Source organism: Formica exsecta, unplaced genomic scaffold (genome assembly GCF_003651465.1).
Source record: "Formica exsecta isolate Colony F162 unplaced genomic scaffold, ASM365146v1 scaffold2234, whole genome shotgun sequence".
In the NCBI taxonomy this organism is placed as follows: domain Eukaryota; kingdom Metazoa; phylum Arthropoda; class Insecta; order Hymenoptera; family Formicidae; genus Formica; species Formica exsecta.
In genome coordinates, this window is record NW_021849533.1 from 6,370 (window position 1) to 16,053 (window position 9,684).

The 9,684-nt window shown below is 30.8% G+C and overlaps 5 protein-coding genes across 5 annotated transcripts in view; all 5 read right to left on the bottom strand.

Moving 5' to 3' along the window:
• Positions 1 to 1,574, bottom strand: part of LOC115235502 (odorant receptor 9a-like) — a 2,672-nt gene extending 1,098 nt beyond the window's left edge. The window contains exons 1-5 of the mRNA XM_029807350.1: positions 1,328 to 1,574; positions 1,127 to 1,246; positions 930 to 1,047; positions 349 to 610; positions 157 to 273 (exon numbers count right to left, since the gene is read on the bottom strand). Of these exons, the coding sequence (XP_029663210.1) occupies positions 157 to 273; positions 349 to 610; positions 930 to 1,047; positions 1,127 to 1,246; positions 1,328 to 1,471 (761 nt within the window). The 5' untranslated portion in view covers positions 1,472 to 1,574. The remainder of the gene's footprint in view (positions 1 to 156; positions 274 to 348; positions 611 to 929; positions 1,048 to 1,126; positions 1,247 to 1,327) is intronic.
• A 1,871-nt stretch (positions 1,575 to 3,445) lies between these two features.
• On the bottom strand, positions 3,446 to 4,443 carry LOC115235501. The gene is made up of 2 exons (XM_029807349.1): positions 4,263 to 4,443; positions 3,446 to 4,020 (listed from the first exon to the last, which is right to left on the bottom strand). Exons 1-2 carry the CDS (start codon positions 4,419 to 4,421, stop codon positions 3,835 to 3,837), a joined length of 345 nt encoding a protein of 114 aa, XP_029663209.1. The 5' UTR covers positions 4,422 to 4,443; the 3' UTR covers positions 3,446 to 3,834.
• Positions 4,444 to 4,960: 517 nt separating this feature from the next.
• On the bottom strand, positions 4,961 to 6,128 carry LOC115235503. Its single transcript, XM_029807351.1, has 4 exons — positions 5,955 to 6,128; positions 5,754 to 5,873; positions 5,560 to 5,677; positions 4,961 to 5,249 (listed from the first exon to the last, which is right to left on the bottom strand). The coding sequence occupies exons 1-4, from the start codon at positions 6,096 to 6,098 to the stop codon at positions 4,984 to 4,986; spliced, it is 648 nt and encodes a 215-aa protein (XP_029663211.1). The 5' UTR covers positions 6,099 to 6,128; the 3' UTR covers positions 4,961 to 4,983.
• Positions 6,129 to 7,061: 933 nt separating this feature from the next.
• Positions 7,062 to 8,526, bottom strand: LOC115235505 (putative odorant receptor 85d). The gene is made up of 6 exons (XM_029807353.1): positions 8,300 to 8,526; positions 8,114 to 8,230; positions 7,800 to 7,890; positions 7,588 to 7,703; positions 7,186 to 7,318; positions 7,062 to 7,112 (listed from the first exon to the last, which is right to left on the bottom strand). The coding sequence occupies exons 1-6, from the start codon at positions 8,524 to 8,526 to the stop codon at positions 7,062 to 7,064; spliced, it is 735 nt and encodes a 244-aa protein (XP_029663213.1).
• Positions 8,527 to 8,815: 289 nt separating this feature from the next.
• Positions 8,816 to 9,589, bottom strand: LOC115235504. Its single transcript, XM_029807352.1, has 3 exons — positions 9,271 to 9,589; positions 9,070 to 9,189; positions 8,816 to 8,993 (listed from the first exon to the last, which is right to left on the bottom strand). The coding sequence occupies exons 1-3, from the start codon at positions 9,412 to 9,414 to the stop codon at positions 8,868 to 8,870; spliced, it is 390 nt and encodes a 129-aa protein (XP_029663212.1). The 5' UTR covers positions 9,415 to 9,589; the 3' UTR covers positions 8,816 to 8,867.
• Positions 9,590 to 9,684: the final 95 nt, after the last annotated feature.

Genomic DNA, 9,684 nt, shown 5'->3' on the forward strand with positions numbered 1-9,684 from the left:
TATGAAAGAAAGATATATTGTGTGTGTATACAAAAATATACATGAATTAAGTTTTATACAAAACAACAAAGCAATTGATGTTACGTAGAAGTTCTGCATGTTATTTCTCGTATCAAATGTTACGTATCTCTATTTAAAGACGTTTCTAAAACTAACTTTAAAGCATGTTTATACGATTTGATGCAACTAATTATGACATGATACGCTTCATCGTCCGCTATGTTTGGCTCAACTATCACGAAATCCGTGCCTTGTATGCGCTCTATATTGTATCTGCTCAACAGAAAAATTTCATTCTATTTAGAATCTTTTTCGCATATTGTAGTTTTATTCGCGGAATTGACTTACCGTATACCTTCAAATAATGCGCAGACATGTTGCGTACAAAGTATGAACATACCATCGGTAGCTATCCATATTGACACCACGAAGAATATACCGAGGACTCCGTCAAGCATCAATAGGTTGAAGTACTTGTCCATGTCGAGGACGTGTTCCACGCGATATAGAAACCTAGCTGTGTAGGTTTCGTTCGTAGGTAAAAGCGAGTACAGTCCTCCGATAACAAGGGGCATCGTAGAGTAAAAGATACCACAAATATAAATTATTGCTGCAACGAGTCATTTTTTTTTTCTTCAGATTTTGCTCCGAAAATAACGATATTTTAGTAAAGAAAAGAAGAAATTTTTCATACATTGAAGACCAATGAAAAAACGCAATTTTTGAGCGCAATTGTTAAAACTGAAAATTTTCAAACATTTTAATCTCTTTTATATTGGTTAGAAAAAAACAAAGACGAAAAGAATTAGGACATTTTGATTGAAATGTAATCTAATGAAAGTTGACATTAAAAAATATCATCGATTTCTGATATACTGTCGCTTTGACATTTATTTAATATGACAACAATTTTAATAAAGATTACTTACATGCGTATCTTATTATTAATATTCTGTTTTGTTCTGCGTAATTTTGTAATATTTTATTTTCCGGTCCTATTTGTGTCCTTTTCCAGGTCTCTTCGATGTGCTCCAAAAGATCTTTCATCTGCAGCTCGAAGAAATCGTACGACTTAAAATTACAATCCGATTAACTTTGCATGACAAAATATACGTAATATACGAACTTTATTTGTATTATATAAACAGTTGATTAACTTCATGAAAATAATACTGTTTATTAGTAATGGCGAAGCATTCTCCATGACAATGCTCAGATTCCTTATCCCGGCTATCAAACCCCAAAGCTACATGTATCGGGAACAGTCAATCAGTCTCGATTCTAACTATCGTATTAATATCGTATGTATCTGGTGTACTATAAACACCTGTAAAACCGTGTAACTGCAACTAGAAAACAGCGTAATGATAAGCATTATGTTACCCTCCAACCGAGATTGAAATGGCCATATGCCGATGAGAGACAATAACGTTTTATTGATGTAATAGTAGCGATTATCGTAGAACGACATTTTCTCTGTATTATCAAACTACTGAAGAAAAATGCTGTGACAGACAGCCAAATATCTCGTCGAATATTTAGTCGCTTATTCGCGTAATTTATCGTGTATTTCTTTGGAGATAGTTTCAAAAAGGATTGCAGCATAATGGCGCGAGGGAATACATAATAATGTACGACATCGCGTGCAAAGCATTATATATGTATAAGTAATGAGTCTTTTTTTCAGTCGCGCAACTCCTTGTAACTGGCAAGATTGCAAATAAAGTTATATTTCCCTTGCTTTACAAAGTAAGCAAAGTTTATAAAATTAGACGAACACTGGGACGAGGGGATAGTATGCGATAGTAAGAGAGATAGTATGCAGACTTTGCAATTGAAAGTCAAACCGTTTATTTATCTTTTTAAACCGATTAATATTATTCAGCATAATACGAAAGTTTGATTCTATCAAACATAGCATTTTTTCGTAATATTATAATAATTAGCTAATTATATTGTTATCGTTACAGATATTATTTGCATAAAAAAAGAGAGAAGAAGAAAAAGAAGATATATGTATATAATTTCTCGTAGCTTGTAAAATATTATTGGATTTGTAAAGTCAATAATAAGACTTTATAAAACTATATTTTTCTAAATTTTATTTAAATTTTAAATTCTATATATACATATATAGAGAGGGTAGAATTTAGTACTTTCAAGCGAAAATAGCATTAAATAGAGTGCACTCGATATTGTTAAAATATCTCGATAATAAGTTACAATTTTTTTATAATAATCTCTTTTAACATAATTAAAAAAAAATATTATTTTTTCTTAAATCAAAATATTACTTTTCCATATTTTATTTTTTATTATTATGTTGAACATTCTTTGTTTGAATCGATTATACATATTTATATAAATTTTTTTATATACTTATATATATTTCTTAGAACACTTCATTAAATTTTTTATTAATTGATTTTGACAAATATTATTTTAAATTGATTTGCATACAATTGAAAAACAATATATTTAACAAGTTTTATTACTATAATGTAATATTTTTAAATTTAGAATTAAAGAATAGATTAAGGCAAACTCTTGCGGTAATCAATTTTTTTGTTTAAATTCTTTATATTTTACTGCAAGCATAAATGCATGCGGTAAAATTTATGCCATCTGTCTATGTCATATACTGTGAACGATTCATTCAATTTTTCGTTACACCAACTGATGCTACAAATGTTTATGCCTGTAAATTGATGAAAAAATGAAAATTACGAAGTGCTGAAGATGTGTGTGTGTGTGTGTGTGTGTGTGTGTGTGTGTGTGTGTGTGTGTGTGTGTGTGTGTGTGTGTGTGTGTGTGTGTGTGTGTGTGTGTGTGTGTGTGTGTGTGTGTGTGTGTGTGTGTGTGTGTGTGTGTGTGTGTGTGTGTGTGTGTGTGTGTGTGTGTGTGTGTGTGTGTGTGTGTGTGTGTGTGTGTGTGTGTGTGTGTGTGTGTGTGTGTGTGTGTGTGTGTACGGATGTGTTAATAACAGGTTGAAATAAATTTATATAATTATGTAAACTTTATATAGTAATCTAATCTATATTTGGTTCGATTATCTTTTTTCTATATACTAATGTAAATAGTATGTGTATGTAAATATAGTATTAAAATAAATAATAGCAAATGTAAATGTAAAATTCTATATGCTAATATGAATTTAATCGATTTTTAAACAAACTTCACAAATTTAAATAAGTAACATATTACTAATGGAATATAAATATCTAATTCTTTAGATTCAAAAAGAACTTTTTCGGATATGGTGAATTTTTTCTATCTCATCGTAGTTAAGATTGATACTAGTATAACATCGAGCATCAGTGCGGTAAGTAGTGCTGTGATGTTAAATGTATAGTATATAATCATATCGCATTTATTAAAATATAGTTTAGTAAATAAATATTAGTTTTATTGCATAACTTTATTTTTATTTAAGAACTTGAAGAAAGTGGATGCACTTTTTTTAGTTTTATTCATCTTTTATTATTTGTTTTATTTGGTTGCGCCAATTATTAATAATTATGACAGCGAGGTGATGCGGTACACATGTATATATATATGTGTCATCATTATATTAAGATCACATTTCGTATAAAAGTAGAAACTAATATCAATTTAAGGTTTAATGTTTTTTTGTAAATAACATATATTAAATTAGTATATTATATCAGTGCTTAAGTTATCCATTATATTGAATAATTAAGCTTGTAATCAATCATATTTCTAGATTATTATACCGCTTTATATGATTATTATTGCATAGATGTGAGCATAGTGAAGTAAGACACGGATACCTTTAATATCTGAAAATAATAAGAAAAACAAAAAGTTTGCATTTTATGACCAAAATAGTGATACATTTGTAATCATACATACCGAGCTGAAATTTTCCATTGACATTACGTATATTTTACCAGCTTTTATTTGACATGGTTTAATAACTCGCATTAATGTGAATCTCAACAGTTGTCTGGATCTTAATGAAATTTTGTACCACTCACAGCTATAACTGTTAATCCATTTGATATATTAATTGATCGTTTATTTCTAATTCGCTCAAATGGTGACATTGATTTATAAATCGCTCAAATGTGTGTATGTATATGTACTACACATACAGACATACAAAGTAGAATCATAAAATATTATACATCATTGCAAAATATTCTATTTCCATACATTTCTATTTTTCCAATTTTCTTTAGTAATTAAACAAAGTGAGCACTAAATTTCTTTCAATATTCTTAATATTATTGATCAACTTATGCACACACATACATTGCTTCTTGGAGTCCGCTGCTGTGATCGATCAGTCGTTGAGACATAAAACTCAAATAGAATATATGTAACAATTGCCCCATATTAGCAGCAACGATTCTGATTATTTCATCCAACTGAATGTCCATCATTATCAACTTAAACATTATCTTTATTATACATCCCAAATAAAATGGCTGGTATTGTTTAAAATTTTCAAATTGAATTTTTACCTCAGCTGCGTTGAAGCTTAAAGCTATGACTACATTTCCCAGTAAAAAGAAAAAACATGTTTCGAAAGTGGATGAGAGCAGATCTGAAAATCTGTAAAAGTATGAAACAAATGTATTGGTCTATTGAAAAATGTTTTATATAATTAGTTTATGTAATTTAATTTAACATAGAATGAAGGAGAGCGATATAAAAATATTTAAATTGTCGCGAGAAGCTATAAAATACTATATAAAAATAATATACTTTATATAAGTTCTTCTTCTATCAAATTACGCAAGATACATCTATACCTATAGACGCTACTGGCACTAACTTTAAGGCACGTTTGTACAATTTAATGCAATCAATTATGACATGAAACGCTTCATCGTCCATTATATTCGGCTTGAGCGTCACAAAATCGGAGCCTCGTATGTGCTGTATCTTGTACCTATTTTATAAAAATATTGTTCAGAAATTTTTTTGATACATTATAGTTTTTATGCAACATCGGGCTTACTTTATACCCTCGAACAATGCACAGGCATGTTGAATGCAAAGAACAAACATACTGTCGACAGCTATCGGCACTGACACTATATAGAATACACTAATAATCCCATGAAGCATCAAGAGATTAAAGTACTTGTCTACATCGAGAACATGTTCCAAGCGAAATAGATACCTGGCCGTGTAAGTTTCGTTTGTTGGTAAGAGCGAATATATTTCACTGACGACGATCGGCATTGTGGAGTAAAAGATCCACGAAGAATAAAGAGCAACTGCAACGAATTATTCCTTTTTTTCTCTTGTTCCATATCATATTAATTTAATAAAGGCAAGAGAGATTTCTTTATATCAAAGACTACTGAGAGTTCAAGCACAATATAGTTTAAATAAAAACAGAAGGCACACCTTTCCGGAAAATACGAAATAATCCAAAAGAAAAAAAATAGAAATATTTATGATATTTGAGTTGAAAAATCAATCAATGGTGATATTAAGAAATAAATATTGAATTTCTATATATTATTCAGTACCCAGCTGATTCGACAACAAATTTTTAATTTTCGTATAACTCAAGTTACTTACGGGCATATTGTATCGTTAATGTTTTGCTTTGCTTCGCGTAACTCCGCAATATTTCCTTTTCTGGTCCGATTTGTGTCATCTTCCAGGTCTCTTCGATACACTCTAGAAGATCCTTCATCTGCAGCTCGAAGAAATCGTTCGGTTTATAATCACAGAACGATTCGATTAACTTTGCGCGACAAAATGTAACGAACTTTATACTTATTATAGAGAGAGTTGATTAGCTTCACGAAGATGAAGCTGTTGATCAATAACGGCGATGTATTCTCCATGATGATGTTCATATTCGTTATTCCAGCTATTAGGCCCAAGAACTACAGCATATCGGAAACAGACAATCAATCTTTGTTTTAACTTCTATCACTATTGTTTATATCATGATACATTTCACACACCTCTAAAGCCGTCAAACTGCAAAGGAACAATAATGTAATAGCGAGCATCACGTTACTCTCCAGTCGCGATTGAAATGGCCATTGGCCGATAATGGACAAGAATCTTTTGTTAAGATAATAGTAGTGATTGTCGTAGAAAGACATTTTGTATTATCAAGTCACTGAAAGGGAAAATATTGTGACAGACGGTCAAATATATCGTTGAATATTCAGTCGCTTATTTGTGTGATTTATTGTGTATTTCTTTGGGGATAGTTTCAAAAAGAAACTCAGCACGATGAAAGAGTCGCGGGAAGTTACGTAATAATGTACAATACCGCGAAGCAAAGCATTACATATGTATAAATAATGAGTCATTTTTCTCAATCAATCGTGCAACTCTTTGTGATCGGCAAAATACAACTGCGAATGAAACTATATATCCTTTGTTTTATAAAGTAAGCGAACTTTGTGAAACTTAGATGAATACGTAGGACAAGGGATAGTAAGAGAAATAGTACGCGAACCTTGCAATTGAAGGTCAAACTATATATTACAAAAAGCAGTTGAAAACGAAAACTAACGCCCAGAAAAAGAAACCACTAAAAATAAAAGCTTTTTGAGATCCTTAAAGTTAAAAAGTTAAATAAGGAACTCTTGCAGCAATGTCGAACAAGAGGATATATTTATTTGTGATTCTTGTCAATAGAATACATCTTTATATTGTATTTTGATTAAAATAAATCTAGATTTTATAATTACACGGTGTTTTGCATATTTTCAAATGGGTACCCGGTTTTATCCTACCCGTAAGACAAAACCGGGTACTTAGACTTCTCCACAAAATCTTGTTATTCTCGGTTTACTCTCAGATTTTTTGTAGGAAAACAAATCCAAAAAGGTACCCAGTTTTACCCTACTTTCCTCTATATATATTTGTCATTATTATATTAAGATCACATTTCGTATAAAAGTAGAAACTAATATCAATTTAAGGTTTAATGTTTTTTTGTAAATAACATATATTAAATTAGTATATTATATCAGTGCTTAAGTTATCCATTATATTGAATAATTAAGCTTGTAATCAATCATATTTCTAGATTATTATACCGCTTTATATGATTATTATTGCATAGATGTGAGCATAGTGAAGTAAGACACGGATACCTTTAATATCTGAAAATAATAAGAAAAACAAAAAGTTTGCATTTTATGACCAAAATAGTGATACATTTGTAATCATACATACCGAGCTAAAATTTTCCATTGACATTACGTATATTTTACCAGCTTTTATTTGACATGGTTTAATAACTCGCATTAATGTGAATCTCAACAGTTGTCTGGATCTTAATGAAATTTTGTACCACTCACAGCTATAACTGTTAATCCATTTGATATATTAATTGATCGTTTATTTCTAATTCGCTCAAATGGTGACATTGATTTATAAATCGCTCAAATGTGTGTATGTATATGTACTACACATACAGACATACAAAGTAGAATCATAAAATATTATACATCATTGCAAAATATTCTATTTCCATACATTTCTTTTTTTCCAATTTTCTTTAGTAATTAAACAAAGTGAGCACTAAATTTCTTTCAATATTCTTAATATTATTGATCAACTTATGCACACACATACATTGCTTCTTGGAGTCCGCTGCTGTGATCGATCAGTCGTTGAGACATAAAACTCAAATAGAATATATGTAACAATTGCCCCATATTAGCAGCAACGATTCTGATTATTTCATCCAACTGAATGTCCATCATTATCAACTTAAACATTATCTTTATTATACATCCCAAATAAAATGGCTGGTATTGTTTAAAATTTTCAAATTGAATTTTTACCTCAGCTGCGTTGAAGCTTAAAGCTATGACTACATTTCCCAGTAAAAAGAAAAAACATGTTTCGAAAGTGGATGAGAGCAGATCTGAAAATCTGTAAAAGTATGAAACAAATGTATTGGTCTATTGAAAAATGTTTTATATAATTAGTTTATGTAATTTAATTTAACATAGAATGAAGGAGAGCGATATAAAAATATTTAAATTGTCGCGAGAAGCTATAAAATACTATATAAAAATAATATACTTTATATAAGTTCTTCTTCTATCAAATTACGCAAGATACATCTATACCTATAGACGCTACTGGCACTAACTTTAAGGCACGTTTGTACAATTTAATGCAATCAATTATGACATGAAACGCTTCATCGTCCATTATATTCGGCTTGAGCGTCACAAAATCGGAGCCTCGTATGTGCTGTATCTTGTACCTATTTTATAAAAATATTGTTCAGAAATTTTTTTGATACATTATAGTTTTTATGCAACATCGGGCTTACTTTATACCCTCGAACAATGCACAGGCATGTTGAATGCAAAGAACAAACATACTGTCGACAGCTATCGGCACTGACACTATATAGAATACACTAATAATCCCATGAAGCATCAAGAGATTAAAGTACTTGTCTACATCGAGAACATGTTCCAAGCGAAATAGATACCTGGCCGTGTAAGTTTCGTTTGTTGGTAAGAGCGAATATATTTCACTGACGACGATCGGCATTGTGGAGTAAAAGATCCACGAAGAATAAAGAGCAACTGCAACGAATTATTCCTTTTTTTCTCTTGTTCCATATCATATTAATTTAATAAAGGCAAGAGAGATTTCTTTATATCAAAGACTACTGAGAGTTCAAGCACAATATAGTTTAAATAAAAACAGAAGGCACACCTTTCCGGAAAATACGAAATAATCCAAAAGAAAAAAAATAGAAATATTTACGATATTTCAGTCGAAAAATCACTCAGTCAATGGTGATATTAAGAAATAAATATTGAATTTCTATATATTATTCAGTACCCAGCTGATTTGACAACAAATTTTTAATTTTCGTATAACTCAAGTTACTTACGGGCATATTGTATCGTTAATGTTTTGCTTTGCTTCGCGTAACTCCGCAATATTTCCTTTTCTGGTCCGATTTGTGTCATCTTCCAGGTCTCTTCGATACACTCTAGAAGATCCTTCATCTGCAGCTCGAAGAAATCGTTCGGTTTATAATCACAGAACGATTCGATTAACTTTGCGCGACAAAATGTAACGAACTTTATACTTATTATAGAGAGAGTTGATTAGCTTCACGAAGATGAAGCTGTTGATCAATAACGGCGATGTATTCTCCATGATGATGTTCATATTCGTTATTCCAGCTATTAGGCCCAAGAACTACAGCATATCGGAAACAGACAATCAATCTTTGTTTTAACTTCTATCACTATTGTTTATATCATGATACATTTCAAACACCTCTAAAGCCGTCAAACTGCAAAGGAACAATAATGTAATAGCGAGCATCACGTTACTCTCCAGTCGCGATTGAAATGGCCATTGGCCGATAATGGACAAGAATCTTTTGTTAAGATAATAGTAGTGATTGTCGTAGAAAGACATTTTGTATTATCAAGTCACTGAAAGGGAAAATATTGTGACAGACGGTCAAATATATCGTTGAATATTCAGTCGCTTATTTGTGTGATTTATTGTGTATTTCTTTGGGGATAGTTTCAAAAAGAAACTTATCACGATGAAAGAGCCGCGAGGAGTTACGTAATAATGTACGATACCGCGAAGGAAAGCATTACACATGTATAAATAATGAGTCATTTTTCTCAATCTATCGTGCAACTCTTTGTGATCGGCGAGATACAACTGCGAATGAAG

What these genes read in the sequence shown, in the direction of transcription:
- LOC115235501 (XM_029807349.1), bottom strand. Translation starts at nt 4,421, where the DNA reads ATGTTTAAGTTGATAATGATGGACATTCAGTTGGATGAAATAATCAGA. An exon ending in AAGCAATGTATGTGTGTGCA is followed by an intron (nt 4,021 to 4,262) that starts TAAGTTGATCAA and finishes AATTAATATATC; the next exon opens with AAATGGATTAACAGTTATAG.
- LOC115235503 (XM_029807351.1), bottom strand. Translation starts at nt 6,098, where the DNA reads ATGTCTTTCTACGACAATCACTACTATTATCTTAACAAAAGATTCTTG. An exon ending in GCAGTTTGACGGCTTTAGAG is followed by an intron (nt 5,874 to 5,954) that starts GTGTGTGAAATG and finishes GATATGCTGTAG; the next exon opens with TTCTTGGGCCTAATAGCTGG. An exon ending in CTCTCTATAATAAGTATAAA is followed by an intron (nt 5,678 to 5,753) that starts GTTCGTTACATT and finishes TTCGAGCTGCAG; the next exon opens with ATGAAGGATCTTCTAGAGTG.
- LOC115235505 (XM_029807353.1), bottom strand. Translation starts at nt 8,526, where the DNA reads ATGCCGATCGTCGTCAGTGAAATATATTCGCTCTTACCAACAAACGAA. An exon ending in TAAGCTTCAACGCAGCTGAG is followed by an intron (nt 7,704 to 7,799) that starts GTAAAAATTCAA and finishes ATGGACATTCAG; the next exon opens with TTGGATGAAATAATCAGAAT. An exon ending in AGCGGACTCCAAGAAGCAAT is followed by an intron (nt 7,319 to 7,587) that starts GTATGTGTGTGC and finishes ATGGATTAACAG; the next exon opens with TTATAGCTGTGAGTGGTACA.
- LOC115235504 (XM_029807352.1), bottom strand. Translation starts at nt 9,414, where the DNA reads ATGTCTTTCTACGACAATCACTACTATTATCTTAACAAAAGATTCTTG. An exon ending in GCAGTTTGACGGCTTTAGAG is followed by an intron (nt 9,190 to 9,270) that starts GTGTTTGAAATG and finishes GATATGCTGTAG; the next exon opens with TTCTTGGGCCTAATAGCTGG. An exon ending in CTCTCTATAATAAGTATAAA is followed by an intron (nt 8,994 to 9,069) that starts GTTCGTTACATT and finishes TTCGAGCTGCAG; the next exon opens with ATGAAGGATCTTCTAGAGTG.